We start from the raw sequence: 17248 nt of genomic DNA on the forward strand, positions 1-17248 counted from the left end.
TCCATTCATATTAAAATCTCCATTCAGCAGCTCATTATTTTCTTGAAATACTCCAGGACTTTTCACTTGGATCTCTTTACATGTGACATGATCAAATATTCCATATTTAATTTTTTCACTTCCTTTTGTAGCTTATCTATCACAAAGACCATTTCTGAAATCTCTCCTTCACAGACTGAAAAGCCTCTTCAGTTTGTCTTTCTGTTTAAGGTGCAACACAATGAGGAGTCAGCTTTGCAGCACTTCAGTGCATTATTCCCAGCATTTCAAAATCTCTCTTATAACTTGGCAAATTGGAACTGGACACAGAACTCAAGATGTATTCTGACTGGAGCACTACATCAGTGTCTACATGTCCCATTGACTTGCACCCAACTGTTTAAGCAATGTCCTTCAATATACTGTTGTCATGGTTTACTGTACTCAGCATTAATGGGTTTGTTGAGCATTGAGCTGATTAAAGATACTTGGATTTTTTTTCATTTGTTTAGTTTCAACACAACCATTCTTAGGAGTAGGTATCGCTCTTATGTTCCCTACCTATGTGAATTACTGTGCACTTTTTCCACGTTTAATTAACCTGCTGTTGGTTGATTCACTCATAGCATTTACAAGGATCAATTTGAAATTCCTCTATTGTCCCCATTTTGATATCATATGCAAATTTGCCAACTTTAACCAAATTGCTGGTTGTAGATATTTATTGCCCATGCTTATAGATCACTAAGAACTAGGGCGCAGGCCAAAACATGAATCAAAAAGTGCGTACAGCAGAGATTCACCACAATTAAATCAATGATTGAACGGGTAAAGTAGTAGCACAGGATGCAGAAAGTTGGTTTGCACACCTTCAAGTTTAGGAGATTGATAGATGATCAATTTTAGGCATTTAAAATCATTACGGAATTCATTAAGATAAATAGAGAGAAACTATCTTCACTGATGTAGAAAATCTGAACAAGATGATGGGCGTTCATTTTAAAATTGGAACAAAACTATTTAAGAGAGAGTGCTGAAATGGTTAGAATCTGCAAAAGTTGCTGAGATATTTCTTTCTCTGCCGAGTAACAGCTAAACCAAGAAGCTCCATATTGAAATAGGAGGGATAATAGTTTGGAAACAGATGAAGAAATTGCTACCAGGGTATCGTCAACCCTCAAAGCTTTTAAGCTAAAGTGGAGGCAGGGCTAGCAACCCAGAATTTACAATTAATGTAATTCAGGTTTTATAACTGTCATGTCAGTCAAGTTGACAAATATGAGCAACTGAAATTGTTGCTCATGACCAGATTTCAATCCTGACCATATCTACACTTTGGGAACATCAACATAAAGTTCGTGGAATGCTAGTTATACAAAATGTGCATAAATATTTACCTTTCCTTCTGTAGTCTGATGGCTTTTGGAAAGCTCTTTTACCAACTTGGGAATTTTTCTGTTTAAAAATAAAAGTTAATAAAATGCTTATTTTTAAGTCAAAATAATTTATGTCATTGGCTTTTCCCCTGCTGTACCTGGGATTAATGTAATCAAATTGTAGGCTGATCCTACTGTGGTAACAAAATTTAGCAATTTTATTAATTTGAATGATGACTAAAAGAAATACCACCTTCATGAAAAAAGCTCCACTTACATGCAACACTGTGACATCCAATGCACTGTTTTCTCTCAAACTATAGGAAAGGTATTTAAAACTTAAACTTGATTTTTTTCTAAATCAAGTGCTTTTGTTGTGACAATTACTTTATTTCAAGTTATTGGCAATGACTGAATTATTGGTCGATACCTCTAATAAATACTGAATCTCCATGAACTCTCTTTCAGAGCTGCAGTGCAACTGCAGTTTGAGGTTTAATAGGTCTAAATCAAAATCTTGGAACACTTCAGATCAACAGTTTATAGACAATTTAATCTAAAGCAACAACTGTAGTTGCTTCAGAAGTTTGACAATGACAAGTCATTATAATACTGACCAAAACAAATTACAGTAGTTTATTATAGCCTATTAATCAGCTAGTGAGGTAAATATTCTCACAATTAGAGTGACCCAGAACATATGGTTTGACTGAAATATTTCATCAGCTCTTGTATTTAGAAGAATCTGTAGAAGAATAGAATCCCTACAGTGTAGAAACAGGCCCTTCGACCCAACAAATCCACACCGACCCTCTGAAGAATAACCCACCCAGATCCATTCCCCTACCCTACTACTCTACATTTTACTCCTGACTAATGCCCTTAATCTAAACATCCCTGAATACTATGGGCAATTTAGTATGGCCAATCCACTTAACCTGCAGATCTTTGGATTGTGGGAGGAACCAGAGCACCCGGAGGAAACCCACGCAGACACGGCACTATTGTTCTGCAAAAATAATTGGAACTGATACTTCTTCCCCGATTGTATAATCTAGAGTGGAGGAGTGCCTAAAGAAAACAGGCTGATTGAATTCTTTTCCTCCTGAGACACAATAGGCACTTGTGGCGAAGACCAGAAGCTCAGAAACAAAGGCGAGAGAAGAAGAATTTATATTTCTTTCCACCCTCCCATAAAACATAAATGTCCCACTGCAAGGATGCTGGTTTTAAAATGCAAAAGTAATTTTGCCCCACTCAACTATACAGGACAGCATTTAGAAACCTGTCCAGTCCACAAGTGAAATCAGCTCCAGACCCTTCATCAATTGCAGATTTTATTTACCCTAAAATACATAACTATCTGTTTACATATCTGAAATACTGTCTATTTTCCACTTGACCAACTACAGTAATTGGGTTGTCACAATATGAACATTCATAATTAAAAAAACACAACTTTCATGTTCCTGCCTATTTTGATGGATTTTAAAAGATTCTTGGAAATCCTGTGACATTGCACAAAGATAACATGCTATTTTAAAAGCTGAATACCATGGACGCTGGAAGATAGCAGTTAAAAGAGAAAACACTAAATATACACCAAGTCAGTCAGCAATATAGAGAATGAATCAGAGCTAAAATGTTGGATTAAAAAACCAAAAGAACTGTGGATGCTGTAAATCACAAACAAAAACAGAAATTGCTGGAAAAGCTGAACAACTCTGGCAACATCTGTTGAGAGAAATCAGAATTAATGCTTTGGGTTGAGAGACCCTTCCTCAGGGTGGTCTGAAGAAGGGTCACTAGACCAGAAGCATTAACTTACATTTCCAGGAAGAGCGAAGATAAATTGTCTAACAGAAGGAGTTTATACATACTCGCTAACTTCGGCAATATGTAAATGCCGCAATTTTACCCAGAGTTCGTCATCCTCATCCAAAAGGGCCTCTTTGGTTGTACTTTCATCCTTTATTTGGTATCTATTAAAATTACAAAAAAGGACTTAATGTCCTGTCAATAAACACTGATTGCATTGCAATTCAGACTCCACATTCTTCCAATCTTTCAACAAGTTTATGTCTATCACAGACCTGCATATTTCAGACACAAGGGTGAGGGAGGAATCAGACTCCCTTCTTATATCCTGTACGACCAAGGATGACACAAAATGAGCCTTGTGATGTTATGCTTTAAAACCCATAATCACACACTAGCCTACAAAACTAAGTCCAAAAAGCACGACACTACTAACCCAAAAACTTCAATATTCACAATCTGCAACTTTTCAATGATATCAAAAGAGATGAAGTACTTTTTGTAAGTGTTGTCTGTGTCCACACATTTGGGTGGAATGTGTTTGAATTTTATTTTTATTTTAATGCTAGTACTACGAGCATTAAATATGGATCAATTGCATGCATTACATACAAGTTTCTCAGGAGCTGGAATGGTTGCTGGATGTTCCAGGGTTTAGAGCATTTAAAAAGAATAGGGAGGGGAGAAAAAGAGGAGGGGGTGTAGCATTACTAATCAGAGAGGGTATCACAGCTACAGAAGCTTCTATTGTCGAGGAAGATCTGCCTACCGAGTCAGTATGGGTGGAAATTAGGAACAGCAAGAGAGAAGTCACCTCATTAGGGGTTTACTACAGGCCCCCGAATAGCAGCAGGGAGATGGAAGAAAGCATAGGTTGGCAGAATTTGGAAAAGTGTGGACGTAGTAGGGTTGTTGTAATGGGTGACTTTAACTTTCCCAATATTGATTGGAAGCTCTTTCGAGCAGAAGATTTGAATGGAGCTGTTTTTGTAAGGTGTGTTCAGGAGGGTTTCCTAACTCAGTACGTTGACAGGCCGAAAGGGGAGAGGCCATTCTAGATTTGGTGCTCGGAAACGAGCCGGGGCAGGTATCAGATCTTGTTGTGGGAGAGCATTTTGGAGATAGTGACCACAACTGCCTCACATTCCACATAGCTATGGAGAAGGAGAGGATTAGGCAAAATGGGAGGATATTTATTTGGGGAAGAGGAAACCATGATGCGATTAGACATGAGTTAGGAAGCATGGATTGGGAGCAATTGTTCCATGGTAAAGGCACTGTAGACATGTGGAGATTGTTTAAGGAACAGTTGTTGCAAGTGATGAATAAATATGTCCCTCTGAGACAGGCAAGAAGCGGTAAGATAAAGGAACCTTGGATGACGAGAGCGATGGAGCTTCTTGCCAAAAGGAAAAAAGGTAGCTTACATAAGGTTAGGGTCAAGCTCAGCTCTAGAAGATTACAGGCAGGCGGGGAAGGAGCTCAAAAATGGCCTGAGGAGAGCCAGGAGGGGGCACGAGAAAGGCTTGGCAGAACAGATTAGGGAGAATACAAAGGCATTTTACACTTAGATGAGGAATAAGAGAATGGTCAAAGGAAGAGTAGGGCCGATCAGGGATAGCACAGGGAATTGGTGTGTGGAGTCTGAGGAGGTAGGGGAAGCCCTAAATGAGTTTTTTTCTTCTGTCTTTATGAAAGAAATGAACCTTGTCGTGAATGAAACCTTTGAAAAGTGGGTGTGCATACTGGAATGGATAGAGGAAGCTGATGTGCTGAAAATTTTGTCAAACATTAAGATTGACAAGTCACCAGGCCCGGACCAGATTTGTCCTCGGCTGCTTTGGGAAACGAGAAATGCAATTGCTTCGCCACTTGCGAAGATCTTGCATCCTTGCTCTCCACTGGAGTACCTGAGGACTGGAGAGAGGCAAATGTTATTCCTCTCTTCAAGAAAGGAAATAGGGAAATCCCCAGCAATTACAGACCAGTAGGTCTCACATCTGTTGTCTGCAAGGTGTTAGAAAGGATTCTGAGGGATAGGATTTACGACCATCTGGAAGAGCATGGTTAGATTAAATGCAGTCAACACGGCTTTGTGAGGGGCAGGTCATGCCTCACAAACCTTATTGAGTTCTTTGAGGATGTGACTAGAAAAGTTGATGAGGGTGGAGCTGTGGATGTGGTGTATATGGACGTCAGCAAGGCATTTGATAAGGTTCCCCATGGTAGGCTCATTCAGAAGGAATGGGATACAGGTGAACTTAGCTGTCTGGCCAACAGAAGACAGTGAGTGGTAGTAGAAGGAAAATATTCTGCCTGGAAGTCTGTGGTGAGTGGTGTTCCACAGGGCTCTGTCCTTGAGCCTCTATTGTTTGTAATTTTTATTAATGATTTGGATGAGGGGATTGAAGGATGGGTCAGCAAGTTTGCAGACGACACAAAGGTTGGAGGTGTCGTTGACAGTAGAGAGGGCTGTTGTAGGCTGCAGCGGGACATTGACAGGATGCAGAGATGGGCTGAGGGGTGGCAAATGGAGTTCAACCTGGATAAATGCGAGGTGATGCATTTTGGAAGGTCTAATTTCAAAGCTGAGTACAGGATTAAGGATAGGGTTCTTGGCAGTGTGGAGGTACAGAGGGATCTTGGTGTGCAGGTACATAGATCCCTTAAAAAGGCCACCCAAGTGGACAGGGTTGTTAAGAAAGCATATGGTGTTTTGGCTTTCATTAACAGGAGGATTGAGTTTAAGAGTCATGAGATCTTGTTGCAGCTCTATAAAACTTTGGTTAGACCGCACTTGGAATACTGCGCTCAGTTCTAGTCACCCTATTATAGAAAAGATGTGGATGCTTTGGAGAGAGTTCAGAGGAGGTTTACCAGGATGCTGCTTGGACTGGAGGGCTTATCTTATGAAGAGAGGTTGACTGAGCTCAGACTTTTTTCATTGGAGAAGAGGAGTTGAGGGCACCTACTTGAGGTATACAAGATAATGAGAGGCATAGATAGAGTCAATAGCCAGAGACTATTCCCCAGGGCAGAAATGACTAACACGAGGGGTCATAGTTTTAAGCTGGTTGGAGGAAAGTATAGAGGGGATGTCAGAGGCAGGTTCTTTACAGAGAGTTGTGAGAGCATGGAATGCGTTGCCAGCAGTTGTGGAAGCAGAGTCATTGGGGACATTTAAGAGACTACTGGACATGCATATGGTCACAGAAATTTGAGGGTGCATACATAAGGATCAGTGGTCGGCACAACATCGTGGGCTGAAGGGCCTGTTCTGTGCTATACTGTTCTAAGTAGTAAACATGTTTTTTTAAAACAGGGGAAGAGAGTGAACGACGAAACCAGTGCCAGTTCCATCAAACATTATAGATATTTGGCTTACTGCTGAATTTGTTTAAACTATTTTCCTATGATTAAATCTGATCCTGACAATTAAAACTTATATTTTAAGTTTGATCAGGCTAAATTTCTGAATGGAATTGATGATAAAATAAAATTAAAACTATCTGCAACATTTACATAAAGACACAAAAAAAACATAACAATTCTAGAGACCATGTCCAACAAAGGTCAACCATTTGAATGACAAATGTTGCTGGTTCATTTCTGCAAATTTCCTGCCAATGGAATTAAGCAAAATAGTGATTTAGACCAGAACTGTCAATGCTTGGGTTTTGGAAATCTTTCACGCTGGTTCAAAAATGCATTTACTTGAGGAGGTGCCCAATTATAAAGGTAGCCATTCTTCCAGGCCAGTGACACTTTTCTTTCCTTAAATTGCACCTTTTCAGGGATGTACAATATATTTCATCCAAATGTGTGGACACAGATATCTGTGACTACATTAGTTTATTGATGATGAGCTGCTGCTGCAGGAAGTGGTAGTCAATTGAAAATCTCACTAAAGACCTGCTTCTCTTTTTGATGTTTTAAATACTTTAAAATTAGTTTAACCAAATCCAAATTCAGTTCATTGATTTTCCTTTTCATCAGAATATTATTAGGGGCTCTTATGGCATTGTGGTAGTGTCCCTACCTCTAGTCCAGGAAACCCAGGTTCAAGCCCCACCTGTCCCAGGAATGTTTAATAACAGGTTGGTTGTAAAGTACCTTCCCCCCCAATTATGTTTTCTGCTGCATAAACCCCTGAAGTCCATGCACAGCAGTGGCTTCCAAAACTGAAAGTCCAATGCTGAAAATGTGTTGGTGTGCCCACTGGAGTACACAGAACTGCCAATAGTTCAGCTACTCTACAAAGGTTTAGACAGAGAAGTGGACCTGTGACCAGAGTCAGATCAGCCTTGATCGAACAGCTCAAAAGGGCCGAATGGCCTCCTCCAGGCCCAAAGTTCCTATAATTCTAAATGAGACTACAGTCTGATCTGTTGTTGCAGCAACAATATTAAATGCAATAATTTTAAAGACATTTTCAATCAACAATCAAATCACATTTAACGATGCTACTCAATAGCACTGGTTCTTAAAGATTTTACTCTCTCATTCATGCAAATGATTGAATGGAAATTTTGATTCTCCTCAGCAAGCCTGTTGTAGGGCCCACTGCATTCTCGATGCATTCCCCAATCGTAGTCCTCTCAAAAGCTCCAAGCCGTAATATTTCCCAACAATTACAATCTCCTCAAAAGCAGATATTGTTACTGAATTAAAAAGGCTTTTCAATGCTTACCTATAAATATTATTCTCAATTGCAACCAGGTCATATGCCATTGCTTGGAAGGTTAGCTCATGCAATATCGTTGATACTGGGTCAAATCCACGGTCAACAATCAAAAGCTGTGACTGTGTTTTTCCCTGAAATGTTCCACACCAAAGTTCAGTTATTAACATACAATTCAAATGCACAGTCAGGTAAATAAGTCATCAGCTCATCACCACACTTCCCCACAAACTGAAATTTTAAGCTAACTTTCTAAAAGACTAATGTGTGCATTATACACCACCCCGGCTCCCGTCTTAATCAGCTCGATTATATTTTGGCCTATGTCACACCCAAATTAGATGCAAGTCTTGCAGGTCTGGGGACATGCCAATTTTTCAACATCAAAAAGGGATTATAATGAGGAAAAAGCATGGGAAACAGTGTTTGGAATGATTTGAAAAGTGACCAACAAAGCCCAAGCAACACTAAAGCTGTGATAGCCCCACACTGGGTGGTAATCGGAGCACCAAATGCCTATCTGATCTCAAGCTGCAACAATGACACCAAACTGCACAACTACATGCCAAGGGGACTGACATGTCACAAAAAAACACATCCATCAACAAGTTTGCTTCCACAGTCTAACATCGAACTGAAGGCATTGCAATTGAATCAATTCATCAGAATTTACACTTTTCTTACCTTGCCATTGTTTTGCTGATCTAGTTTGTAATGCTCTGCCAACTTTTCCTCTACCATGTTTGCAAGACATTCTGCATTATTTTCAGTAGCCCTGGACACAATCACAAAAACATCAGAATAGAAATAAAATTTTGATCCAGTTCATCTTCCTGCTGTGACAGAAGGAAGTAAGGAATTAGAAGTCACCACAGAAGATTCTGTATTTTTGGGATCAATTACTGGAGTTTGACATCATAAAAACCTGTTCTTGCTGGGCAAATATCTCTGCAACCACATTTTGTTCATTTCTTAAAAGATCAAAATAATATTAACATTAAAAATAGAACTGCTGCAGAAGACAATAGATGAAACAAGGATTTGAAAAATCAAACAATGTTGAAACAATAAATAAAAACAAAATTTTCTTACAATGGACAGCAAGTCAGTCAACATCAGAAGGTGAAAGATAGTGTTTTGTGTGTATGCTTTTGTATGTAATATTCTGCTCAATTATAGCTGATGCATTACGTGTACTTAGCAACACAGCCACACTTTACTTCAGCACTGGGGGTGTGAAGTTTGCTTTGACTATATATTTTCAATCTTTGCACTTTTATTATACCTTTCACAACCTGCACAACCAACTACGTACTTTTCATAACTAATCCTGTTATTCTGTAGGAACAGCAGCTATCTATTTGCACACAGCAAACGTCCACAAAACAGCCACATAAGTGGCATGTTAATCTGACATTGAGATGGCGACTGAGGGTCAAATACTGGCCAGAACACTTCAGCAAAAAACAATGTTATGGGTTCCACTTCAGAGGGCAGATAGAACCGTGCTTTGTACAGGCATTTGAAAAAGACAGGACTCCCAGTAGTTCAGCTCATCCTCAGTATTGCACTCAATTTCGATCTTTGAGCTCAAGTTTCTGATATGAAACTGAAAGTCATACTTCAGATTCAGTATTATTGACTAAGCTGTGGCTAATATGAAAACAGAAAGTGATGGAAAATGCTCAGCAGTATCTGTGAAGAGAAAAACTGAACTAATGTTACAAATCCAGTATGACTCTTCTTCAGAACTGGTGAGGAGGTAGAACTGTGACAGGTTTCAGATATCTGTAGTTAACCTGTTCAGAGATGACGTGACACACCTCTGGAGTAAGTGGGACTTTAAACTAGGTCTTCTGGCTCAGAGATAGAGACATTATCACTGAACCACAAGAGGCCTGTGATGGTTCTTATACCGTTGAAAAAGGGCGGGGCGCGGGCCAGGTGGAACAATAGCAAGGGTAAGGGACAGGTTAGTGGATGGAGATATTAAATAGGAAAAATATATCAGGGAGCCAGGCCAACAACCTTTAGTCACTCGTCTTCACTAGGTGACTTCCAGTCTGACAAAATGGATTACACTTGAGCTATTTGCTGAGTGTGTGGGTAGCATGGGAGGTAACCTATGCACAGAGTTTCCCCTATCTCTATGGGAATGGACAGAAAATAAAGAATGTTTTCCCTGACTGTCCAAACAGTCAGCATCTTAAGAAGCAGACGTATGTTGTGGGAGCCGGAGCCAGGGCATGTACTGCGCCTGGTACTAATAACCATTCTTCATGTGAACCTTGTCAGGGAACATTCACAGGAAACCTTAGCCTGTCTTTAACCATCATCCTTTCAGGCAAGAATTTCACGAGGAAAATCTATCAGCAGTGGGCACCTCGTTGCTTTACCCCATACTAGGCCATAAAGTGCTGAAGCAAATGCTTGCCTACTTGAGGAGAGCTGAAAGCATGAAGGCTAAATAGAACCATGGACATTCTTTACATAATCCAAGAAATCTATTCAGAGCTATTGGGAATCGGAGAAATAAAGTGAACTCTAATAAACTAAACAACATCATCTGAATCAAACGGTTGCTATAGAAATCTGCTGGTTTCAGGTTATGCAAATTAAACAGGTAATGATAGAAACACTGTGGAATTCCGATTGTACACAAAAACACTAGATACCAAATTCTTTGATAATTCATTTTATGCCACTGCCATTCAAAGAAAACAGCAAGCTCAGCTCTTTTTTTCAGGTAATAAAAAAAAGTGTCAAAACAGACCTGTAGTTATTTTCACGCTCCAGTCTGTATCGCACTCCAGGATTTTCATCCAAAGTTGCACATAGTGTCACAATTTTATCAGCCACTATCCCCAACGTGGTCATTTTATCTGTTGTTTCTGGACTATAGATGGAGTGAAATGCATTGGGAATGTCAAAGGTGAACACCTGATTGAAGATAGAAGAAAGATTTATGAAGAAAAATCACCCTTCTACCCAGGATTTTGATATGACACGTTCATAAATAGCCAACAGACGGTTAAAAAAGTCCAAATTTGTTTGTTACAAAAATGGGGATACTAAGTGTTAACCATCAATATGAAGGTCTCTGCCAACAGTTAAAATATACTACTCAATTGGAATTAAGCCTATTTGGCAGATACTTTACAAAAAAGAGACGATGAAACCATTCCAATAGTTACAGATTAATAAATCTTTCACCTCTTGTACCTCCTCAACCCTCATGTCCCATCATACCCCCACACCACTTTAAGAGCATTCACCCTGTATTCACCAGGAGTAGACCACAGTTACCACATGGAGATGAGAACAATAAACTTCTAACAATTATATCACTCACTTGATACTGAAAAGCATCCCATTCCTGAAACCCAAAGTTTTTAAATCTCTAGTGTTTGACTTCCTTTAAAATGAAAGCTTCTAGTCAGACACAAGAAAAACCCTGAATCATCTCCCTTTAGCTGTCAATAAATCTGTGAACTCAGAACCCTTTTGCTGAAATAAATATAACTTTTCAAAATCAGCCAAGCCTTCAAAGTGACATGGCAATAACTCTTGGTGAGATCTTTAGAGACCTGAATGGAAACTGCACAGCAGATAACTAACTGCCCCCAAATGTTCAGGATTTTGAGAATTAGCATGACATCTTGCGTCCACTACATCCCAGCATTGAATTCACAGGATGACATTTGTCCCAGAATTTTCAGATGGTGAGTGTGCAAATGTGTAAGGCCTCCTTTTGCCATTACCCAGGAATCTTTGAAGCCTGTGTAAACACACAGTGCTGCTTTGCATGTGTAATCCAGAACTGGAGCAGTGTATGCAGCACACACAACCACAAGGCAGCGGTAAAACAAGGGGTCAGCACCACTCTCCTCCAGGATATGACAAAGAGTAGGGTAGTGGGCAGTGCTCTAGCCTGATGGAAGTGGTACTTATGCTTAAGTCAAAGGGGTCAAGGAGGAGACTGATAACATGGTTGCCCAAGAAGAAGGGGATTCTGTGTAGGGGAAGGAGCAGTCAGATAAGAGTAAAGGGGAAGTAAGCTGGGATGCAGGATGATTTTGGAATCTATACAGATCAGCTCCAATTGGAGATTGTGTTCATTTTCCAACACCACACTTTAGGAAAGAAATGACAGCTTTGGTAAGGCTGCAGAAGAGATTCACGAGAACAATTCCAATGAAGAAGGATTGCAATTATGTGGGGATAGACGAAAGAAACTGGATTGTTGTCCTTAGAATGAAATGGCTAAATGGAAATTTGACAGAGGTTATGTATGAAGGATTTAGATGAAGTAACTAAAGAAAATAACAATAATCTTTTTGGTCATGCTTGGATGCTTTATTTTGCTAAACCTGGACTGTTTCTTTAGAACAGGGAAGACCGAGGAGGGACATAATTGAAGTGTATTACATTATGAGGGGCATGAACAGGAAGAGAGAGGAGTTTTCCCTCGGGTTGAGGGTTGATTACGGCGGGACATACTTTAACTCTAACACGCAGGAGATTCAGAGGGGATATGAGGGGGAAAAAACCTTTTCATTCAGAGGGCAGTGGGAATCTGGAATACACTGCCTGGGAAGGTACTGGACATTGCAACCTTTCAAAAAATATGGATGATCACTTGAAATATACCATTTAACAATATGGGACAAATGTAGGAAACTGGGATTAGCGCACCTTTAGTGATAATTATTGTCGGTGCAAATCCAATGGATCAGAAGGACTGTTTCTGTAAATCTAAAATGTAATTCTGAAGACACAACAAAGCTCCTTTATAATGTCCTGCAGTGTGCTCCAACTTGTGTACAAATCAACTTGCGTTCACATTCCAGAATGAAACTCATTCACAACCCAGGGACTGCCTGTATGTAGAAAAGAGTGTGTTGCCATAGCAATTCAGACTATATTGGCTGGACAGTGAATACGGATCAGATTGGCTCTGTTCAATCCTTGTTCTGTTTGGATTTGGATTCTTCCTAAAGAGAATGATATTCAACTCAAACATTTCTTTCCCTCTCCAGAAATGCTGAGCTTTTCAGTACTTCCCCTAGTTAATCTGAAAAGAAACCAATGAGTTTGCTACATTATTTGGCTTGACTGATCACTTCTAACAAGTTGGGGGAGGAATTTTAAACACAGAATTTCTTTATCGATTACGGATCTCATCTTTTTTTTCTTTCCTAAGGAAGGTCAGGAAGGGCTAGTTCATTGGGATGAGATTCAATAACCAAAGCTATGAACCAGACTTTCAGCATCCTAGATCACAAAGCAGCAAGAAATCAGAGCTATCCTAGTTGCCAAACAGTAACACCATCGACATTAGCAGCAGCAGTTAATAGATTTGAATATATTAGCATATTTACTTTGCTATGTTTTGTGCACAGGAAGCAAATATCATGGAACTATTAAATAACCTTAAAAGTAATAGCTGTAGTGTAATGCATCCATACAAGGTTCAACAGCTTAAAGATGAACTAATGGCCCATAAAGTCTTGAATGCAGCATCATATAAATTAGAATCTTCATGTTCCTCTAATTAAGAGCAACTAATTGCTCGTTTTGCCAAATATGATACACTTCCAAATGTATTCTAAGCTAAACAAACAGCTAGAATTAAAAATAATTAACAAAAACAGAAGGTTTTAATTGAAATTTGAGAAACACAACTGCAGATGCTTTAATGCAATCCTGTCATTAGATTTTCATAACGTTGTATGAAATCTTGCTGCTCACTTGGGTAAAAAGTGGAAAGTTTAGCAATATTCCATCCAAACAGCTAAAAGAATGCAGATTATTTCATATGAAGCAAGAAACACAACATTTGAACATTGAAGCTACTGTGCACACAAATTACTTTTAGCAGAAAAATGCTTATAAAAGTACCTTAGATTCATATGCAAGAAAGGAAATGTTCACTTCCTTACAACATTTTATGGCTTTGGTACATGTGGTCTTTAATTGACTGAAGAGGTTATCAGGACAATCTATAATTCAAAAAAATGTTATTTCAACAAAACTGACCCTCTGTTTTTACTTACATGTTCAATAAATGTATCACTTCATACAAACAGGATTAAACTGGGAACATCAATATATCGAGGCAATGACTCAATATGCGTCTATATCCACACCGTAGAGCTTTAACATTATTTTTCTTTCAATTTCAGATAGTCCACTATCTGACATCAACATATTAATTCAGTAGACAGAAAGGTGCCAAAGATATGGTACAGTCATATCCTAAGAATGATTATGGCATCAAGTGGCTGCCTTTTTTGCTAAGCTATGGGTACAAACTTCTTGATAATTTAAAAGAACTGCCCTCACAGTTGATGATTTCCAAAAACTTTGATTAAACATGGTTCAGATGAAACCACAGGGCCAGCACATGACCAAAGCACCATCATGTACATCAACATAGGTCAGACATACCACTGGTTCCAGGATACCCAGCATTTACTGCTGTGTAAGATATAACAGGTCTACTGTACAAACTGTTATTGGTCTCACTGCAATAAGTTATCTAGCTTTCAAGTTGCACTTGAACAAAGAAACCCACTCTACTTGGAGCCCCAAAATAATTGACTGCCTCTTGGTTCTGTTCACGCACCAACACTTTTCAACCCTGTCACAAATATTCACCCCAAAAACCCGAACAGTCATTTTATTTACGGAGGTGACATCTGTCTGCCATACAGGGTCATGATTTCAGTCACCGCCAGCAAGTCCTAAATGCTGACACTTAGGAGACAGTCCACTGTAGCAAAAAATGGAGACTTAAAATGCATGCTAAAATGACGATTTCCTGTTTCTATATAAACCACAAAATTCTCAACATATTCATGACTAAACAAGACTGATACCTGTGTCTCCATTTAAAACACTGGGGCACATGTTACTTCCCAAGGAACAGCAAGTGCTCATTGTAGGTAAAAATCAGAATAACTGAATCAGCATACTAACTGGCTTATTTGCAGAAACTTCAAACATACACTTCAAAGCTCTGGGATCGCCTGTTGTTATTTTGCAACACAGTATTCTTTTCTCACGTGTTTCATTTCTTCACAAAAAAAAATTCAGCTCAAAGATACCATGTGTATAATCACAGATGGTTTGAAAGATGGCCTGGTAGCTGAACCCCATCCAACATTGGCCTTGCTGACACCAGGTAATGGACTGCCTTGCAGAATGTGCTCCTTAAAAAGGTACAGGCTTATCCAATGTCTATTTAACCCACCAAACTTTTGCCTCAGTTCAGGGTACCGTGTTGGAAATTTTCTTCGGGATGCCAAGCATCATATTAAATTCTGTAATAGGTGGCGAGCAAGCTTCAAAATATACAGTATGCCTATCTAATGACAGTCCAGCTCCCTAATTTTGATGAGAAATGGTCAGATGTTCTACAAATGATCACAAGGTAGGCCTTGTGACTCTGTCCCAGCCTTCCTTGGTCACTGAGCCAGTTAAGGATCGCAGACCACATACTTAAAAAAATGCAACAGCTGTCTTGCTCCTTAAAGGATTGCAGAGATTTTTTTGCAATATCAAAATAAGGTCCAATTTCCCAACCTGTGCAGTTTATCAAAGCCTGGTGCAACTGACTCAACACATTTATATCCCAGCAATCAGCTTAAATGGAGTTCAGAGCAAGACCTTTCTTAGTGCTAGAACTTTATAGTCAGAGTCATAGAGATGTTTAGATACAGAACATTTATCATATAGATAATCAAAACATTAATTTTCATTTATTGTTGCCTCAAGACACTAAATGCACCAGCGAACCATCGAGTGCGAGTTTTCCATGAAAAAAAATGTATTAAAATATTTCTGGTCATCTCAACTTCCTGCTCAAATAATTATTACCTCCAGAAACTTTATGTTCCCACACACAAGCTTTTACATTGGACAATGAACTCCAATGATCCAAACAACAGAAGTGCATTGGGACTTTTCATTTTAAAGTAAATGCCCATACAGTATTCGGATAGTCACTTTAAAAGGGAAAATTTGCACAAACCCATCCGAGTTGCTGCGTGATTGATCAGCTTAGAGAGGATTTGGATCAGCTGAATATTCAAATTCATACAAAATATTATTCAATAGAATTAAATTCAAAAACATCACCTATTCCAGTGTTTCTTACATATTTAGGTCAACCTATTTATTCTAAAAAAAAAGCAGATTTTGTTCAGATAACTTTGGCAGCAGAAGTAGCTGGTTGGGGATAAATGTTTGCTTTACGATAAAAGTAAAATTTGGTTGTCAACTTGGAGTAATTGCTAAACTTTAAGAAAGATGGAAAGTCTTAGCTGTGTGGGGTTATACAGATCAAATATCAAGGCCGATTAACACTTCATTTACGAAAACAATACTTTTCTTTTAAACATTTGGCACATAGAAAATACACCACAATTCCAAAACAAACTTGACTTATCCTTTGACACTAGCAAAGCAGAACTCACTGGAGTTAGGGAAGAGAGCTCAAAGTTCAGCTCTTGGAACTGAATAGATGGCTGCCATCGAATCAAAGGGCTAAGCATAAAATATAAATCCACACTCCTGCTTCTCTGCATATGTATCTCAAATTACTGGCACAACTGGATTTTTGAGGTCTGATTTATGAATTATCATCTAACAAGCAATAGCATAAAGAACAGCCCTTCTCAAGCATCCAGGCCTACAGAATGTCACCAACAAACTCATACTAATGGGCACAGGCTCCGAGGCCACGGATATTGCTATGGATAACAAAGACACCCATGTCAGACTTCTGCTAATTGACTGCAGCTCCACCTTCAACACGCATTATCCCCTCCAGACTGACCTCAAAATTCCATGACCTTGGTCTCAGCTCCACCTTCTGCAACTGGATCCTCAGCTTTCTGACTCACAAACCGCAAATCAGAGAAGACTGACAACTGTAACTCCTCCATGATAAACACTCAATAATGGAGCCCTCCCCCCCCATCCCCAGGATGCATCCTCAACCCCCTACTGTACTCCCTGTACACGCATTACTGTGCTGCCAAATTCCAAAAGAATGGCATCTGACAACACCAACGTAGAAATAGATATCTAGCAACGGCAAGTCACAATGCAGAAGGGATATAGAGGGCTCGGTGACGTCCTGCAATGAGCACAACCTCTCTGGCGCATCTGCAAAACTAAAGAACTAATCACTGACTTCAGAAAGAAAGCGGGAGAACATGTCCCCATCTACTTCAGCAGAATGGAGGTTGAGGAGGTGGAAAATGCGGAGAACACTAAGTTCCTCAGAGTGACAAGAAGTGACAACCTGTCCTGGATTGCCTACATAGATGCAATGGTCAAGAAGGCACAACGACACCTCTTCTTGCTCCTGCCGCTCAGGAAGTTT

The 17248-nt window shown here is 39.4% G+C and overlaps 1 protein-coding gene across 3 annotated transcripts in view; it reads right to left on the bottom strand.

Annotated features, from left to right (window-relative positions):
• Window positions 1–17248, bottom strand: part of stxbp3 (syntaxin binding protein 3) — a 62354-nt gene that overhangs the window by 21372 nt on the left and 23734 nt on the right. For all 3 annotated transcript variants that reach the window (XM_060830220.1, XM_060830222.1, XM_060830221.1), the window contains 6 exons: window positions 13756–13856; window positions 10628–10794; window positions 8539–8629; window positions 7864–7988; window positions 3236–3337; window positions 1377–1434 (listed from right to left, as the gene is read on the bottom strand). In XM_060830220.1, the coding sequence (XP_060686203.1) occupies window positions 1377–1434; window positions 3236–3337; window positions 7864–7988; window positions 8539–8629; window positions 10628–10794; window positions 13756–13856 (644 nt within the window). The remainder of the gene's footprint in view (window positions 1–1376; window positions 1435–3235; window positions 3338–7863; window positions 7989–8538; window positions 8630–10627; window positions 10795–13755; window positions 13857–17248) is intronic.

Source organism: Hemiscyllium ocellatum, chromosome 9, assembly GCF_020745735.1.
Source record: "Hemiscyllium ocellatum isolate sHemOce1 chromosome 9, sHemOce1.pat.X.cur, whole genome shotgun sequence".
NCBI lineage: Eukaryota > Metazoa > Chordata > Chondrichthyes > Orectolobiformes > Hemiscylliidae > Hemiscyllium > Hemiscyllium ocellatum.